The sequence below is a fragment of the Chaetodon trifascialis genome, chromosome 14, assembly GCF_039877785.1.
Source record: "Chaetodon trifascialis isolate fChaTrf1 chromosome 14, fChaTrf1.hap1, whole genome shotgun sequence".
Lineage (NCBI taxonomy): Eukaryota > Metazoa > Chordata > Actinopteri > Chaetodontiformes > Chaetodontidae > Chaetodon > Chaetodon trifascialis.
Genome location: NC_092069.1, coordinates 14,939,943 through 14,957,851, shown reverse-complemented (window position 1 = coordinate 14,957,851; position 17,909 = coordinate 14,939,943). Strand labels below are relative to the sequence as shown.

The following is a 17,909-nucleotide window of genomic DNA, read 5'->3' as shown; positions in this document are numbered from 1 at the left end:
GTTGACATGGAAACTGAAGACACTGTTGTGTGACGAGTGTTTGTGCCACCAGTTTTGGTGAAATAAGGATCAGTTCATGAGTCATTTGATCATACTGTTGGTGTTTATGTCTCCAAACGTTGGAGAATTATTCCTTTATTTCATCCCTCCTTCTGTACCTTTCTTTCTTACCCCACAGTCATTTTAAAGAGGTCGCTAACCCTTTGACCTCGTAGAAACTGAAATATCTAGTCTTTTTGAGGTGAAACACTCTTTTCTGTCTTGTCACGTTTAATCGAATTGCCTGCTCTTTGCTAAGCTGTAGTACAAATTACAGAGATCAGCGACAGGCTGCAGCTACAGTATGGCTCAAATAAAATCTGTGTGCAATTGTGAAATCCAAATCCAGATCACTTCTAAAAGCATCCATCATATCAAATATTGAACACATCACCTAAATGCCTCATCTGTCTCTGCTCTGTGTTCTGCATTAGCAGTGAGTGGGTGAATGCTTGTAATGTTAAGCTCCTGGTGGATTGTGTGAGTCATTAATGTGCTTCAACGTGGGTTCAAGGACCTTAAAATGGTCATTATTGATACAAAGGACAAAAAGGCAATTTCTTTTTTTTTTAGTATTAGATGGCAGCAATCCTTAATCAAAACATGCGTCAGCTACAGCACAATTAATATATGATGATTTAAGTCTAAAAATAACAAGAGGTCAAAGAAGTGCTTATGGCTTCAGGCTTTAGAATAACATAATATGCTCTTTATCTCAGTTTCTCCATCCTGTCTGTGCAGTGTGGTTTGCATGTTCGGGAGAAAGATTGTCTAAGTGGTCTTGTTCTCTGGGGACCTGGAAATTGACAGCAAACTAAGTAAAACCGGTTGTTAAATAATGCATCAGAAGATCCTGTCTGTTACATGAAATCACCCCCAGCTTCGGCAGAGTGACGTCTGTGTGTGGTTCAGCTTGAAAGTTAAATGTCTCATCTGTGTCTCTCCACAGAGTGTATGGACCCAGGTGATGATCCATGATGATGCTCACTGAAGGGTCTCTCTGAGCTGAAACTCACCATCGTAGGACCCTGTGGATGAAGACGAGGTGGTGGATCTGCTCGCGGACGCTGAGACCATGGTGAAAGCTCGGCGGAGCCAGCCTGTGAAATGCAGTAAGGCCCCAAAAGAGAAGGCAAGCAAGGAGAAAGGAGGTGGTGTGAAAAAAGGGAAAGAAAGAAAGAATGAGTTGAGAGGAAAGAAAAGGAAGGATAAGAAAGAGTCACATCGACATAGAAAGAAGACACTGGCGGTGGGTGATGGAGAAGCACTGGACTGTTGCGTCCTGCTCACCCGTCTGGAGGAGAAAGGAGTCGTGGGTAAAGAAAAGGATGCACCAAAAATGAGGAAACAAAAGAGCGTGAAAGTCAAAAAGAAGCTGCACTCCAGCTCCATTCAAAGACGGACCAAATCTGGACTTAAGAAAACTTCCACAGCCAATCAGCAAGCACTGGAACCAAAAATCAACCAATCAGACGCCTTATTCATGTTGCCCGCAGCAGTCTTTGAGCCCCGCAGGCGGAGAATTGCGTCTCTCAACGCTGAGGCTGTCAACAGCTTGCTGCTCTACAGAGACGATTCTTTCCCGTCAAATCTCTCAAAGAAACGTCAGCCTTCTAATGAAGATCCAGCTAAAGATAGTCTCGCTAAAACTGAACACAGAGGTCATAAAACCAAAAAGGTTCCTCTGGGAGGTACAGTGGGCACAAAAGAAAGACCTAAAAAGCAGAAGCGATCAGCAGCGGAGGCTCAGAACATCGACTGGTTGACTTTGTTTGCACCAACGCCTCGGCGTCAGGCCGGCCTCACCGCTGCAACGCTGCTCAGACTCACCAGTGCTGCGTATGGAACCAAACGGCAAAAAAAGATGGAGTGCAAGCCGGGCAGTGGAAGTGAAGCAGCATCTACGACTCAGGATGAGAGTAGTGGTAAGGCAGTGTGTGGAGGGACAACGCTGACCAAAAGACCAACACATCCCAAACACGAGGACCAACTAAAGCACAGAAAACAGGGTACAGAGGATCCGATTCATTCCCAGCTGGGCTCTACCATCCAGGGATGCTGTAGTTTGTGTAAAAGCGAGGCTTTGGATCCAGAGTGGAAGGGAGCCACAGGAGGGGAGGAGTGTCTGAAACATGCGCTTCACTGTGGCTCTTCGCTGGGATTCTCCTTGAAAACAATCAAAGAGGAGCAGGTGGAGGCCGAAGTGTCTTCCTGCTACTGCTGCTCCCAGGAGAGGTGTGTCGAGTACTGCCACAGACTGGCCCTCTTCCTGGAGGACAAGACCTTCAAGGAACCGGAGGACGGCTCGCTGTCCGAGGTGTTCCACCACCACCATCATCACCACCATCATCATCACCACCATCTTCAGTCCCCCCACTCTGTAGCCCACCCAGCAGCCATAACCATCAGCCCACACACATACACCTGTTTCCCTGGCTACTACGTCCACTTTAGCCACCCGGACAACTCCCCCTCTTCCATGCCTCCCCTCACTTTATGCCCAAGAAGCGGCAAGAGACCCAAGCTGCTCCCCAGCACCGGTCCGCAGCCCTCAGGGATTACCCATCCAGTGTACTGCTGCACCTCAGTGGAGGCGTGCTACGGAGAGCCCTGCAGGATCAACGGCTACTCTTCTTATACCAGTGTGATTCCAGCCATCACCAGAGGAGGGTGCTCCTTCAGCCCCACGGACTGCACCACATGTAACCACGGCATCAAAAGAGGTGAGCAGACAGAAGATTGGCATTACGAGCTTTACTTTTTGTTAAGACGTTTTTGAAGAATTCCCCAGGCTCAGTTGATGCACAGGTATCTGTCTTGATGGCACTCATGTAACAACGCTGATCTTTCTTCCTCTTGTGCCTCAGATTTGAGGCAAAAGGACACGACAGTCTGTCATCTGTTTGACTTTTGAATGGTCAAAGGATTTGTTTACTGCAGAGTGAAGTGTGGCAGTGATGTAGTGAAGGTCTCAAACTTAAAAGTTGGTATCTGATCTTGGAAATATCAGTTGGACAAATTCAGGGTCCACTTACTTGTTTTTTTCTGAAGCTTCCAGCCACACCAACGTTTCACCCATTTCATTAGATAGATATAATTTACCTGATGTAAGTTCCTGATAACCTAAGGAAGCCTTATGAAGTGGGGTGACCATGTCAATGATAAAAAGGAGCAGCGTTAGGTCTGTGTGTCAGCCCTTGAAAAATACAGCTGTGTGCAGATATTCTAGTAGAAAAAGATGTTTTTTTTTTATGGTAAATTAAAACAGTGAACAAACAGTTGTGAAGACCAGAAATCGCGGAGGGCTGATTAAAAGGTCACTCCAATGATTTAGCGTTGCTTCGTGACATTATCAGGGTTATTCTCTCAGACTTTAGAGAGCTCCCTGCAGAGCCACAAAAGAAATTCAACTGTTTTCACGGGCTGAGCAGCACTCCCATGACAAGTAAACTGAACTCCATGTGTAAAATCGTTGATCCCGCTAAGTAAGACAGATTCCCTAATAAGTTTAAATGTTAATCATTCATGGGCACACGATAGTTCTAAGGTTATTTTGTATGCGGCGTCCCCGCCACTAATCCGGCCGCTGAAGCAGCACAATGTGCTGAGAATAGCTATTATGTCAGGCATTTTTAATCTCCCATTTTGGAATGTCACTTGAGTGGGAAGTAACAAAAAAAAAAAAATCAGACAAAGGGCAAGACCCCTTTTGTCTAAGTTTGAATACAAGCTGCCGGACAGTGAATACAAGGCCTGTGCAGCTGAAACCTAATGAGCTGATTGTCTGAGCTCCAGTGTCAGCACTTAGTTACTGTGTTCAAGTCAGTGATGTGAATCAGAACAGGAAACCTCTTTGTGATGTCTGCGGTATAACACACAAACAGCATGTGGACCCGAGCGTGTGTGTTTGCCTGAGTGTGTGTCTTAAAACACCTGAACGTGACCTCAAAACAACACTAATAACACATAGGCGCACACCAGTGCGCTGCTGCACCTCCGCTACACCTCGCTCACTTTCTGTGGTCTCCAGCAGCCAAAATCAGGTCAGCCTACAAGAGCACCGTCAACCTTCATCTCAGTGGAGACGTGTGGGTGTTAGGCCTTTTAAATGGAAGACATTTTGACATGTCACAGTAGGAAGAGCACAGGTGTAAGTAATAAAATTAATGACGGCTGAATTCCACTTAGCTGTTAATCCTGTTATTGTGTATGTTGGCCCACTGTCATGGCTTGTGAGCGCACTTGAATGGAAGAGCTCCACTGTTAACGTTATTAATAACAGCTGTACTTTTCTGCCATGACAAGTCAAAGTCGCAGAGGGTACAGTCACACATGCCCCAAAGTAGTGCATGAGCAAATTTGCATCTTCACTTTGCCTGGAGTTCAACTTTGGTGAATTTTGATATGAATTTCGCCTCGACAGGTGACAGTCATGGCCCGCTCACACAGGTGTTGCCACTTTTCTGCCCAATTAAACCTGTTCTCAGTCCTGAAAGGGCGTGTGCAGATCAGGGTTTGATTGACATCTCTCCTTTTCATTTTATTGCACCCGTTGGGGCGAAGCAGCTCACAACTTATTGGTGCATGGACGTCAATGACCTCATGCCATTCTCAGGCTCCACCCAACACACACCTGAGCAGGTGGCTAATTAGCCACTGAAAACACCTCTGTGGGTGTGCAGCTGAAATAAGACCTCATGGTATCGTAATGTTTCTGTGCAGAGATGACTGAAGTATTCAGATCCTTTACTTTAAGTGACACTGTGTAACAGCAGAAATGGCACATTGTTCCCTTTATCAGTCTACAGCCAGGAACCTTACTTGGCCTGGTATGACCAGTAGCTTATGGTGGCCAGTGTTAGATAGTGTTTGCATAATATTGCTGCGCACTTGACATTACAGTCAGTTCACTGGCTTAACAACTCTGTTCTAGATTCAGTGAACGTTCACCAGTATCGCGTAAACACCAGTTTTGCGCACAGTTTAGCAGGGTTAGAAGACGTATTCAGATCCTTTACTTAAGTAAAAGTAGGAATACCACACTATAAAAATGTATGTAAGTATTATCAGTAAAATCTACTTAAAGAATCAACAGTCAAAATGCTCACTATGCAGTGAAATGCTGTGTGTGTTGCATTTTACTGCTGTAAATGTTTAAGGTTGAGCTCATTTTCACTTCTTCATACACTGTTTGGTCGTTTAATCTACATCAAATTCTATAAGACCATCATCTGCCTGTAGTGTCGCCGTCCTGTGAGAACCACATATCTCTAAAAAGTTTTCAGGAGCTCAGAAACACAGCCTGTTTTTGTGCATTTTCCAGCTAACCCAAGAGGGTTTTCAACAGTTTATTAAGGTTAAGAAGTAGGAGAATTTCCCCAGCCCAATTCAAGAAGTCAAATCAGAGATACATAGATTTCACTGGACTTGAAGGGTGTGAAAAATTGTAATCTGAGATGAGGAGTAAAATGAACAATATCTGCTTCTGAGATGTGGTGGAGGAGAAGTATAAAGTCGCATGATGAGGAAATACTTGAGCAAAGTGTAAGTAAAGAGTAAATGTGCTGTGTGTGTGTGTGTGTGTGTGTGTGTGTGTGTGTGTGTGTGTGTGTGTGTGTGTGTGTGTGTGTGTGTGTGTGTGTGTGTGTGTGTGTGTGTTTATCCGGGGCTGCTCTGGTAAATCTTATAATTGAACTTAATGGAGGCTCTGTTTGTTTTTTCTGCTGCTTCAGCAGAACTAATAACAGCTGAGTGTCGTTCATGTCTGTTATCTAACCTTGTTAAAGGTTGTTGATCACTGCAGCTGCTCCTTAAAGGACTGACTACCTGCTCTCCATCACTCTGCTTCACTATCTTTTCTGTTCCTTCCTCAGATGACTACCCATCAACCATCAATGACCATCACAGTCCCTCCTCCATCCCCATCTGTCCCAGCCCCAGAATCCTCACTGGCTGCCCCATTCCCACTGTGCCTCCAGCCGGCCAATCAGTGCCCCACATTCAGACTCCGCTGTCTGACCCCAGCCAACCACAGCCTCTGCTGCAGGTGGCGAAGGAGTGTCCGCAGAGTGCCAAGTCGCCCAGCGGGTCGAGGTCTGGCGCGCGCGGCACCGGCAGCATCAGCTCGGCTGTCTGCCCTCTCAACAGGGACAAGAAACAGAAGCTCAGCTCTGCCAGCGTCGGAGAGCGAACGGTTGCCAAGCAGCCGAAGAACGGCCGCCAAAAAACCACCAACGGCTGGCAGCCAGTTGGCCTGCCCTTTCAGAAGGAGGTTTTCTCAGTGGTATGTAGAGAAAGTCATGCTGGTGCTTTGTGACACAGCCACGATGGTGCCGCTTGTAATTAAATATGGTGTAATTTAACTTGACTGTCCTGAGAGAGTTGGGGATGATTTATCACACACATCATTGTCTTATCAGGCTTTTTCTCCGTGTTTTGAGTTCCATCCAAACACCTGACTGTCCACATTTCTGTTGAGACGCACAAATCATTCAATACAAATCACATCCTGGAGCTTTTTACTCCACAGCCGCTCACGGCTTATCAGTTTCTGGCTGCTTGAGGACTCAGTGTTTCCTGCTGCTGTCTTCCCAGGGAGAGGAGGCTCTTGTGCTGAGGAAGTGTTTCGAGGGAGTCCAGAGGGACGGGGAGCTGATCCGGGTCAGAGACACTGTTCTGCTGAAATCTGGACCAAGGAAGAAGTCTCTGCCTTACGTGGCCAAGATCTCCGCTCTGTGGGAAGAGCCAGAGTCAGGTTGGACGCAGGCTGCTTTACTTCCAGCACGAGAGATGCTGAATTAATGTGGTAATAACGTGCTTGAGAACAGAAGTGAACCATGTGGTTTTTGTCCTGCAGGAGAGCTGATGATGAGTTTGTTTTGGTACTACCGTCCAGAACACACACAGGGGGGACGCAACCCCAGTGTGCATTGTGAGGTGAGAAGAAAATCCTTCAATATGGGTTTCAGTGGCTGGCGGGTGTTTTGTTAAAATCATGCTCCAGCTAAGCGTGCACAGAAAGTTTCTAAATCAGTGTGCAAGGTATATAAAACTGCATATAAACATGGCTATTATAGTTAGCTTTTAAGGTGGAAACAACAGAACCACCAGTTACACTGACTTTTAAAATTATTTAAATGACAAGGCTGGTAATATTCCTTATTTCTCTTGTTGTCAGCAAATCCCATAAAAAGACCAAAACTAACGAATGAACTGATCCCACTCAGTATTGTCTGTGTGCACAAAGCCAGATAAATAGAGCGTATTCCTCTGTGTCATTAACCTCCATTATTGCCCAAAAGCTATGAGAAACAATGAACCACGCGGCTGCGCTGGGTAATGCGTCCCTGCAGGATCACGAACACGTCCGCTGTCGTTTGTTTTGAGTCAATCCTACATGCACAGTCCTGCTGTGGTTGGTGCTTTCTACCAGATTAATCCACCGCTGAAAATAGTCCCTGACTAAGACCCCATTTCTCAGTAAACCTCAAGTTCACATCTTCATATATTACGTAGCTTTTTTGACAAAATGAAATAATATATTTGTGGCCTGTTGTTAAAGTTTTACATCGTCAGTAGGAACAAATGGGTTTGAGGCTAAAGGCAAATACATGTAGGGTAGGGAGGAGAAAACATTAAGGCACTGTTGGTTTTGGACTTTTCATGAGATTTGTTGACAGCAAACAAATCTGTTGGTAAGAGTTCGCGGTATAAGCCTTCTAATACAGGCTAAGGAGCCCCAAATAAGGAAAATATGGTCGTGTAGGGATGTTCCTCACCTTGATCTTGACCATTTTTCCTCATATTGGGTCTCACTGGTGTGTGTTCGCCTGCTTATTTCCTCTCATCTAATAAGATACTTCTCAAAAGGATATGAGGATTAGTTTAGGATGTAACACACATCTTTTTAGCAATTACTCTTGAACCTCTTCCCATTTATTTTTGCCTTCCATTTGTTCCTGTTTGTACACTCTGAGTTTGAATCATTATCATCATCATCATTACAATTTAAGGGAAGGCTTCTGCAGATTGTGGCTCAGCTCAGGAACCGAAAACGTGTCTGAAAGATGAGAGCGACTGAACAAACACACAGACGCAGGCAGGCACACATGTTGAGCAGCAGCTTCTCTTGTGCTTGCTTCCTGTTGTCAGTAATCTCCCAGAGGAACCAGTTGCACTTTATTAAATCTCCAGAAACAATAAACCACATGAAGTCTGTCGTTTCTCAGCTGCACTAACAAACAACAAACACATCATGGCAGCAGTGTGGGAACAGTAGCAGAGCTTTGCCTCACAGGAGGAGGTGAATCTGACTTTACATCTGCAAGTAAAGGTGAGGCAGAGGCGCTCGTGTACAATGGAGCAGACAGATGTTGTCTTTTTAAGTCCCTGCGTACATGTGCAGACTGCGAGGGCTTAAGAGGATCAAATGGGGATCATGTTGATGGATGATGGGGTTTTTCTGTTTGGAGCTAACGCAGCGCTAAAACACAACTTTCTTTCCCCCCAGAATGAGATCTTTGCATCTCGTCACCAGGATGTGAACAGTGTGGCCTGTATTGAAGACAAATGCTATGTCCTAACATTGGCACAGTATTGCCGGTAAGAAAGAAGCCATGTTTAAATTTTGTGGTGGCCTTAGCGTATTTCTTTGAAGTATATTTCTTGCACGAAACACGCTGCTTTTGAAAGATTACATGGTCCTGCTGAGAAAATTCTACAGTGCTGCTTTCTGAAGCTTTTTTAAATACCAACTGGATTAAGTAAAGGGAAAAGCATGATGTTTAACATGAAGAGGAGGCAGATTTTCTCAGTTCTCAGACAGTTTGACCGTGATGGAGTTTGATGTCTCGCATTGTGCTTTTTCCAGATTTTGTGCCTTGGTAAAACGCCGTAGGGATCGCGTACATGACAGTGCCGCCTCCCTCGTGGTGCCACCTGTTGTTGGCAACGCCATGCCCACCCACCACTGTGTGCCCGATGACGTCGACCCAGAGCTGGTGTTTTTCTGTCGACACGTCTATGACTTCCGCTACGGACGCCTCCTCAAGAACCTGCAGTAGCATCTGACGGGGCATGACACGTAACGCTATCGGACGTGAGATAATGTCACTCTGGTTTCATCCTCCACAACTTTAATTAGCTACGAACGCACCTGCTGCCTGTGTGAGAAGAACTGGAAGTTTAGGATGAAGGATTGAGAGATGAGCTTATTTTGTTTTGAAATCTCTTGTTCATGCTTACATGCCATGCATTTATTTAGTACAAGTAATGGTCTGACACATTGTATCAGAGTTTATATGGCGGTGTAAATGGTCTTTATCATACATGGCTCTGGTGTGTCGTAGCAGCTGTGTGAAGAACCTGAACGTACCCTGCTGTAGAAAATGCTACTGTAGCTCTTAGAAATGTGACATTTGATAGATATGAAGAGAAGTTGATGTTACATGTGAATTACTGTCTGCCTGACAGATATCAGACACACAGGGTGTCTCAATGATACGCCATAGCTAAAGAAAATCTGAGGCATATCGTGCTGCATCGGTCCTTGAGAAGAAACAAAGAGGTTTCAGAGAAGCTGAGGATTTAATCACGTTTGTCATTAGATTTCTCTGTAATTTGCAGTTGCTTGATGTCCATCTAAATGTAGAAACATCTCGACAAGGCACTGCATGCAGAAGGATTTACAGAAAAGCTCTTGTCTGAACATCTGCGTTCAAGATGATTTCGGAAATGTGCTATCTTGTTTTCTTGCAGAAAGTTAGAGAAGACTGACACCACTCTTTCATCTGCACGCTAATTATGAAGTTACTGCCAGCCACCTGTTAGCTTAGCATAAAGATTAGAAACAAGGGGAAAATGTTTTCTGAGACAACCTTTAGACAGCGGCGGGCTAGTCTTTGTGCTAAGCTAAGCTAACTGGCTGCGGCACGTAGTAAACTCTGAACACAGCTGTGAGGAAAGCTCTTGGTCAGACGGTTTGATTAAATCAATTCAACTTTATTACCACTGATTGAGTACATGCAAAGCAAACAATGAAATGCAGACTTTCCTTGGCGACATCTCTTGTGAGTTTCTCAGAGAATTCTTGGTTTTATGTCATTTCTCTGAAAGGAACCTCAGCGGTGATTTTCATGACTTAGCTCTGACCTGCACTCGACAAAGAAAGCACACTTCAGTTTATTTGATTTGGCAGCGTGAAGATGTCCAACGAGCCGAGCATTGAGGAGATTTATGTTATGCCATTGCTTAGGAATATTTTGTTTTCTCAAAGCTGTTTGCCAGAGGTGTGAATTGACATCCGGTGTCAGCTAACTGTATATTTGCATTTATATATCAGGATGAGTGTCTGTTCATGGCAGATGGCATCAGTTAGTCACCTATATTCTTGTTTGTTCACCGATGAGATGGTGAGTAATGTATTCAGTGTAGCATTTAGATCTGTGATGATGATTCATTCCTATGTTTGAGAGAAGATATGTATTTATTTCTGTACTGAGAAAGTATAATTTATTTTCAAAAGATAATTTTAAAGAATAGAGTTGTAGATGAGTGGCTCTCATTCCTGATTAGAGAGGAGGTCGAGGTCGTCTCTCCTTCTTAGCTGCACTGTCTAAGATGAAAAGCGTGTGAGTCATTTGCGATAGTATTTTCTGTGAATGATTGAGCTTGCTTGCCCAATACAAACCTGTTAAATGTTGTGTTGAGCTGTTGAAGTCCTCTAGGCAGATTTGAGGACACATTTGGAGTATTTGGAAGGATCTCAGATACAGTTTGAAGGACACCTGCTGACATGTGACCAGAGATGCTTAACCTGCAGGACCAAAACGTACCTTTGCCTCTCTCAGCTTCCCGTAACTCTCCTTTCACTTCTCCTCATATGATACAGCTTTGCCTCTTCACCTTTAAATGCAGATTTTACAATGATTTAAACGTACCTTACCATTAGCCTGTGCCCTTGATGTTGCTGCCTTAGAGAACATTCCCAGCCTTTCATTTAGAAATGTGTACCGATATCAGCCTGGGGTAATGAAGCTTTTTAGTGTGCTGATCTTGATTCCTATATGCTTGAGATGCGTTGCCGGTCCACTGCAGTCATGTGATCTTATGTGATGTGAAAGGCAAAATCCTGGTCTGTGACACCTTCAGTTTGACAAAAGTTTGATTCAAATTCAAAGTGATCTTTAGGATCAAACACTCGAAAGTGAAACAAGGAGATCAATACCACTCTACCTGGACACTAAATATGAAGCCGGCAGCCATTATCCTAGCTTAGCATAAAGACTGCAGGGGGAAACCTGGCTCTGTCAGAAAAGGCAACAAAATCCACCTACCAGCACCTGTAAAGCTCACTGATCAACATGTTGTCTGTAACAATGGAAATGTATAAACCACAATTTGCTGATAGCTGTTTGTCCCTGTTCCAGTCTTTACATCATTTAGCTAACGTCTGCCGCTGCTAGCTTCATATTTAGCATACAGACATGAATTTGGTGCTGATTTCCCCAAATATTGAATGATTTCTTGACTTTGTAATTTGGTGCTTCTTGAAGAATTCTATCAGATTCAATGAATTTTAGTTTTTTTCATGGTGTACAAAAGGTATAAAATTTTCCACAGAAACTTTTGCAAACCCCTTCTTCATCATAATCCTCCTCTCAGCTGTCCCATCTGTACACTCATTATGTTCCAAACCATCACATTTGGCCAAAATACAGCTAAAGACCGCTTCCTGGCACAGCTTCAAGGAGGTTGATAGCAAAGCAGCGTCGGTGTATATAGACATATTTTGGTCAAGTGACGACCAAGATGGTGAGGATGGACAGTGAAGAAACTGATTATGCTGCAGGAGCGTTTGAAATGTTTCAAGTCCTTTAATCCACTTTGAAAGTTGTCGCCATTTTGAAGGTGAGGGTGGTTTTAAGATGACCACATGCGCTGCTCTACATGAGGGAGGAAGTTACTTGCAGCCACTTTACAAGCAGAGGATGTGAGTATGTGACAGTCAAAAGATTGATTTTGGGTGGAGTATCACTTGAAAATGCCCACATCCTGCCTGCTTCTGCTTTGCTCCCTCTGCAAAGGGTGGGAGTGATTAATTTTGTGTGTTAATGTACAAAAATAGAATTTGCTATAATTAATTAAGGGATTAATTTGACTTTGGAAAAAGTAATTCGAGCTCAAATGAAAGAGTAGACTCTACCATTTCTTTCTCAGTAAACCAAAGGTTATCAGTCTGTGTCAAACCTACAGCGGACTTTCTCCACTGACTGAAGCGTTTTACTGAATATTGATGGATGGTGGATGTACAGCAGTAAAGCCCACACAGCACAATACGAGAAGTCAGAATTGGTTCTGCAATTTGAAAATCCCCCACGGGTGTTCTGGATCAGAATTAGAAACCGCACACAGTACATGTAATGGCCTTAGGAATCACTCAGCAAACTAATTATGTTTAATCAAGATGTGTGATATTTATGTCTTAATTGGTCCTCTGTGCCTGTTCCGAATTAACCCGTAAATATTCCAAGCGTTTTCCATGAAGAGAAGGACAAGTGTTGTTTTTACCCACCTTCCAAATGCCTTTCATTTTTGTCAGATGACACTGGTCTGATCATGAATCACCACAAAGAAATGTTTGCACCAAAAAGAGAGAAAGGAGAAGGTATTGAAACATGGATTTAATTTCATCCCCAGGTGTACAAAAACTAAACTTTGGTTCTTCTGATGTGAATTTCTGTTCTTATTCTTTGCATGGTGTTTTGGAAATATCTCGGAAATATTAATCACAGCACAGATTATTTGTATGGTTTCAAATGGACCTCTGTAATATAAGAAAAATATTTAATTGTAATAAATAATATATGAGTTTGAACATGTGTTTGAGAGATTTTTTATGCCTTATGCCTACTTTAATGCTGCCAGGCTGAAAGCTGTAGTAACAGTTGTTGCCCACACGGTGGCTCACTAAGCCAATATTGTTTTATGTGATTGGTTTGATCAAATGCAGGCGCCACTGTGCTCAAGATTTTGGGATTTTAAAGGGTTTGGAAGAATAATATAGATGTGTAAAATGTATGAACAAACTGATAATTTGATGAAAAGGAAAGACTGTAAAGACTAAAGGCCTGCAGGATATTTGAGGCAGCATGCTGTATCCACGGTACGCTGTGTAATCATGATTGAATCAGTTCGAGCAATCAGTTCTCTCATCATATAGTTCTCAATTCGGCATCAGTCAGCCACATGTCCATTGTTCGTTCCCCCATAGACAATTTAATTAGAAATGGAAGTAGATTTCTGTACAATGACTGCTCTGTTTTAGAAAGTTTCACAATGTCAGGAATGAAAGGACGCCCTGATTTATCTTTTTGTTGTATGAATGTAAAGCTACTTTTAATTTATTCACCTCTTTCTACCTGAAATGATTACAGCGCCGTTTATCAGTTGCTCTGCATACATCCTGACAGGAAAAACAAGAGTGTGAGCACCTTGAAAGCAGACAAGAGGAGACATAAATCATCCAACTTCAATAATCAGGCCCCTGATGAATATGTATAGGGCCTCTGGCACTGCTCAATCAGGTTATGAGGTTTTAAATGGCATAAGCAGGTAAATCATTTGCATGTGTAACAGCGCGTGTGTGCAGAAGAGTCAACAAGCAGCTGCTGCAATTCATGGATTGTATAGCAATCTGTGAGTGTGTGTTTGTGACTTTGCTGCTATCTCTTCTGAATGTCCTGATCCTGTTTGGTTTCCATCTGGTAAAAGTAATCTATATACAGCCTTTTTGATACACACTTGAAATCATTAGCTAAAATAATTAAGAATCTGTTGAACTTGTTAGCTAAAAGTAATTTATCGACAGATGAAATTGTCTCTGTGCATGTTCCTACTCTGCAAGAACAAAAGCCTGCTGTGACATCTGAACATGCTGGTGAGTGTGAAAACTCCTCCAGGCATTTGGTGAGAGGTTTCAGAGGATTTTTAATTGGCCCTCAATAGGAAAAAGGTTCCCCAGCCCTGGAATAAATGGTTATGTTCAGTTTCTGCCACTGATGGTAGTACAAATATAAACATATATTTCTATATATAAACTGAGATGAACACATCTGGAACATGACAGCTGGTGACGAGTACTTTAGTTGACCTGATAGAGCGGCAGGGGCAGTCTTTTAATTATGCTTTCTTTGTGACCAATTAAATCATAGTAAATGACATATGCAAAGAACTATAAGGCAATAAACAATTTATACAATGAAATTTACGACGTGTCATTATTTGTGTTGACGGTGACAGTGAGTGATGAGCGTACATGTTAAAAACGGTGCATTAATGGATGATAAATGGCCTGTCACTGGATGTTTTGGTGCCAGAGGGTTAGTTACGCTGCATGATTGCTAACTGTTCATCAAGGTTACAGCCTATAGGAGCGACATGTTGCCGTTACTAGACTGCGTTTTCCTCTGAAGCCTCTCCAGCCAAATATTTTCTCACTTTTGAGAACTGTCTGAAGAGGTGAAGAAATGTCTTCAAATGGGATTTTCTCTCATGTCAACTACCTACACGAGTTGTGCTGAGAGAAAGTGCGTTTCAGTCTTCAAATTACACACCTGCAAGGCTTTTTATGGACTGACTCATTTAAGTTTTGCGCCTCTCTGCTGCCTTTTGAACCTCTCTTGCCCCCTGTGCAGCTGAACACGGGAGCAGTGTACTGAGTCACAGCCACACTGGCTTTATTTTCTGGAAAGTTTTAGATTAGTGTGGAGATCTGCAGTCTCCCCTCCTTTTCCCCTCTGTCCTCCAGTGTTTCCCCTCTTTGCTGTCTCATGTCTGTCTAGTCTGTGGTGTGGCCGGCAGGTTGTGACTGGCACCCTTAACACACCTGCATGCAATCATCAATTAAGACCCACCTGCTCACTCAGCCTACGTTTACACGTAGCAGGGTATTTTGGAAAGCAGATATTTTAGCACCTTCATTTTTCATTTTCAAAATTAACATTGTGCACACAACATCGTTTTAAAAAATGTTATTTACATGAACCTGGATAAATATACCATCGAGCGCCATCATAACTATGCCAAACCTATGGGCGCGAGCATAAACGTAGGTCGCTCACATGACGTTAAGTATTTTCAGTCGCATGTTGTGACGTTAAATACGTAAAACGCCGTTTAACCCTGTTTTCACGCCAAAACATAACTGAAGTTTTCAGAAATGTCCACTTTGGCCAGAGCTTTTCAAAAATTTTCAAAAATTTTCCATGAAAAAAGCTCAGTTTGCACGTAAATGAGAGGCAAAACCGCATGAAAACATATGTGTTTTCCCTAAGTGTAAACGTAGCCTCAGTACGTAAACACCCAGATTACAACCAGTATTCGTCGTGTTGCCTGCTTTGCTGTGCAGTAACAACCAGACCTGAACTGGCTTTTCCCCTGTTGTGTTCAGGTGCTTAGCGCACACCTGTCCCGTCCATGCCCTGTCTGTCTGCTCTCACAGAAGAACTCGGATGAGTCTGCCTGCCCTCACGAGGAAATTGGATCTGCCAGCAGCTCAGGTAAGACAGACTCTGCCTCATTCAAACTCATGCATTGTTCATCGTTCATTAAAACTGTTTTAACTGCCTCCTGCCTCGCCTGTTTGAGCCTGGCACTTTGACTCCTGTAAACTAACAGTTTGATGTTCTTTTTTCCATGAAATCTACAGGAAATGCCAAAATATGTCAACACATTCTGCTTCCGTTGTCAGAAATGTTAATACGAGTGTTTTTTTCTGACTTGCATAAGAGAGTGCTTTCTGATTTTACAGATTTGTTTTTCCTGTGACTCTTGTTCTACGCACAATCCTCTCAACATGGGGGCAGAGGAAAAACATTACTTATCTGACATTTGCATTTTCACACTCCATCAAAATCCGCTCTAAGTATTCTGGGTTATCAATACAGTGCACCCTCCAGGTAAAACTGTGACTCTATGGGAGGATTTTTTTTTTATTTGAAGAGCCTTGTGAGTCTAGAGAGAGAAAAATATACATGACAAAAGCAAGTGAAAACCTGTAAATAGTTTTCTTCATCTCAAAATGCCCTGCAAGGTTATAGCAGAATGGTCTAGTTTGATGCTGGCTGTTTGTCTTTTCTTGTATCGACAGTGAGTAGACTGCAGAACACCATTGTCTTTTAAGTTTATATTGTTTTTCTGCTCGTTTTGTCATAGTTCTTGCGATGCCACAGTGAGATTTCTTTGAACATTACAAATGCATAGAGTTCAGGGGACCAATCTAAACAGCCTCAGAATGAAAGAGGACCATCATCTCTTCTGTACACACAGCACACAACTGCCAGTACTGACTTTATCGAGACCACTGACATTTGCTTGCGAAGACTGCATTTGTATTTTCATGGATGTTCACAACACAGACACAAAGGTAGCTGCATGCATAATTGTGATTTGCGAACAGTATACTGCATGTGCACCATCTCATGCTCCCATTAGCAAAGGTTGCACTTTCCTGATATAATATTCAAAAAGCAATTTCCACTTATCCACTTTCACTGCCTGTGCTTGACTGTCATCTCCCAACCACCAGCTGCTAAAACAGACTTTTTAAGAACATATATTAGTTTTATACTTCGTATTAAAAAGGAGTTCTGGGTGTCTTGAAATATAAGTATCCTCTTCACCACCATCCACCCAGAAGCCTGTATTTGTGAGATGAAATCTGCTAAAATCAGATCAATAAAATGAGCCATTTAGAAAGTTTATAATCAGACCCATTAGATGGCTTTTGCTGTTAAAAAAAAAAAAAAAGTCTTATTGTTTATTCTGTAAAATTGATTCTGTATTCTGATGTATCTGCAAACATAATGGTTAAATGCTAAAAATGTATTAGCTAAAAGTAATATTATGGAACATTAATGGCTCAGCTAACATGCACACTCTTAAACATTATTACATTTGCTTTTTTTTTTAGTACCAGTGTCTCATCATCACGATTTTTTAAAATCTTCCAAAATAAGATGTGTTTTTAATCCTAGTTTTCATGTCTGATAGTAGCCTCATAAAATCAGTTTAGGTGATGAGTAGCATTTTGTTTTTCAACCTTGGTGCTGTAACTCCAAGTGGGTTTGCACAATATGTGGGACTAACATCCACAGATTATAATCCATCTGGAGCTCCATTCATGCTCCTGAAAGAGGAATGTACGGAAGAATACTCTCATTCATTACAACCAGTTACGACTTAACAGCTCCCTAATGTGGCTGAGGCCACGACAAGCTCAGGGCTTGCAACTGAGGTGAGAAAACCTGGGACGGTGCATCACTCACCAGGCTGCTCGTTTGTTTTGATTTCAGGTAAGAGTGACTCCTCTTTCAGCAGAGCTGCTCTGAGCTTTGGTGCTCAAAGACACAAGATACTTTTTTTATTTTTATAATAGTTCTCGAAAAGACAGACGACACAAGTATCAGAGGTAAACTCAGTTTGAGAAATACACTGATACTTTACACTTCTGCCCATTTCACCGTGTTACCGCATTGTTAGCTGTCATTTGCAATTAGACGCAGGAGGATATAAACTCTGCTTTTTATTTCTGTGTTACATTTCCTTTCAGGTTTAGTCACTCCTTACTGTTTTACATGCGCTGATGTCCAGCACAGATGATGCTTTTTTCTCTCACCATCTAAGAGTTGACCTTTAAACACCTGCATATATTACAGACTGTGTTATGTTCACCAAATGTCACAGCTGCAGCAGAAAATGTGCAAAGCGTTCGATGACTCAAGGCTGAACTGAATGACAGAAATACATCACTCATTCATCGTCACAGAAACTCCTCATGTTCACATTTTCTGCCTTAAACAGCGTTAAATGAC

The 17,909-nt window shown here is 42.7% G+C and overlaps 1 protein-coding gene across 1 annotated transcript in view; it reads left to right on the top strand.

Moving 5' to 3' along the window:
- The window catches only part of bahd1 (bromo adjacent homology domain containing 1), a 29,644-nt gene extending 16,731 nt beyond the window's left edge, over positions 1–12,913 (top strand). The window contains exons 2-7 of the mRNA XM_070979142.1: positions 989–2,762; positions 5,913–6,322; positions 6,634–6,793; positions 6,896–6,975; positions 8,549–8,640; positions 8,909–12,913. Coding sequence (XP_070835243.1) covers positions 1,115–2,762; positions 5,913–6,322; positions 6,634–6,793; positions 6,896–6,975; positions 8,549–8,640; positions 8,909–9,101 — 2,583 coding nt within the window. The 5' untranslated portion in view covers positions 989–1,114 and the 3' untranslated portion in view covers positions 9,102–12,913. The remainder of the gene's footprint in view (positions 1–988; positions 2,763–5,912; positions 6,323–6,633; positions 6,794–6,895; positions 6,976–8,548; positions 8,641–8,908) is intronic.
- Positions 12,914–17,909: the final 4,996 nt, after the last annotated feature.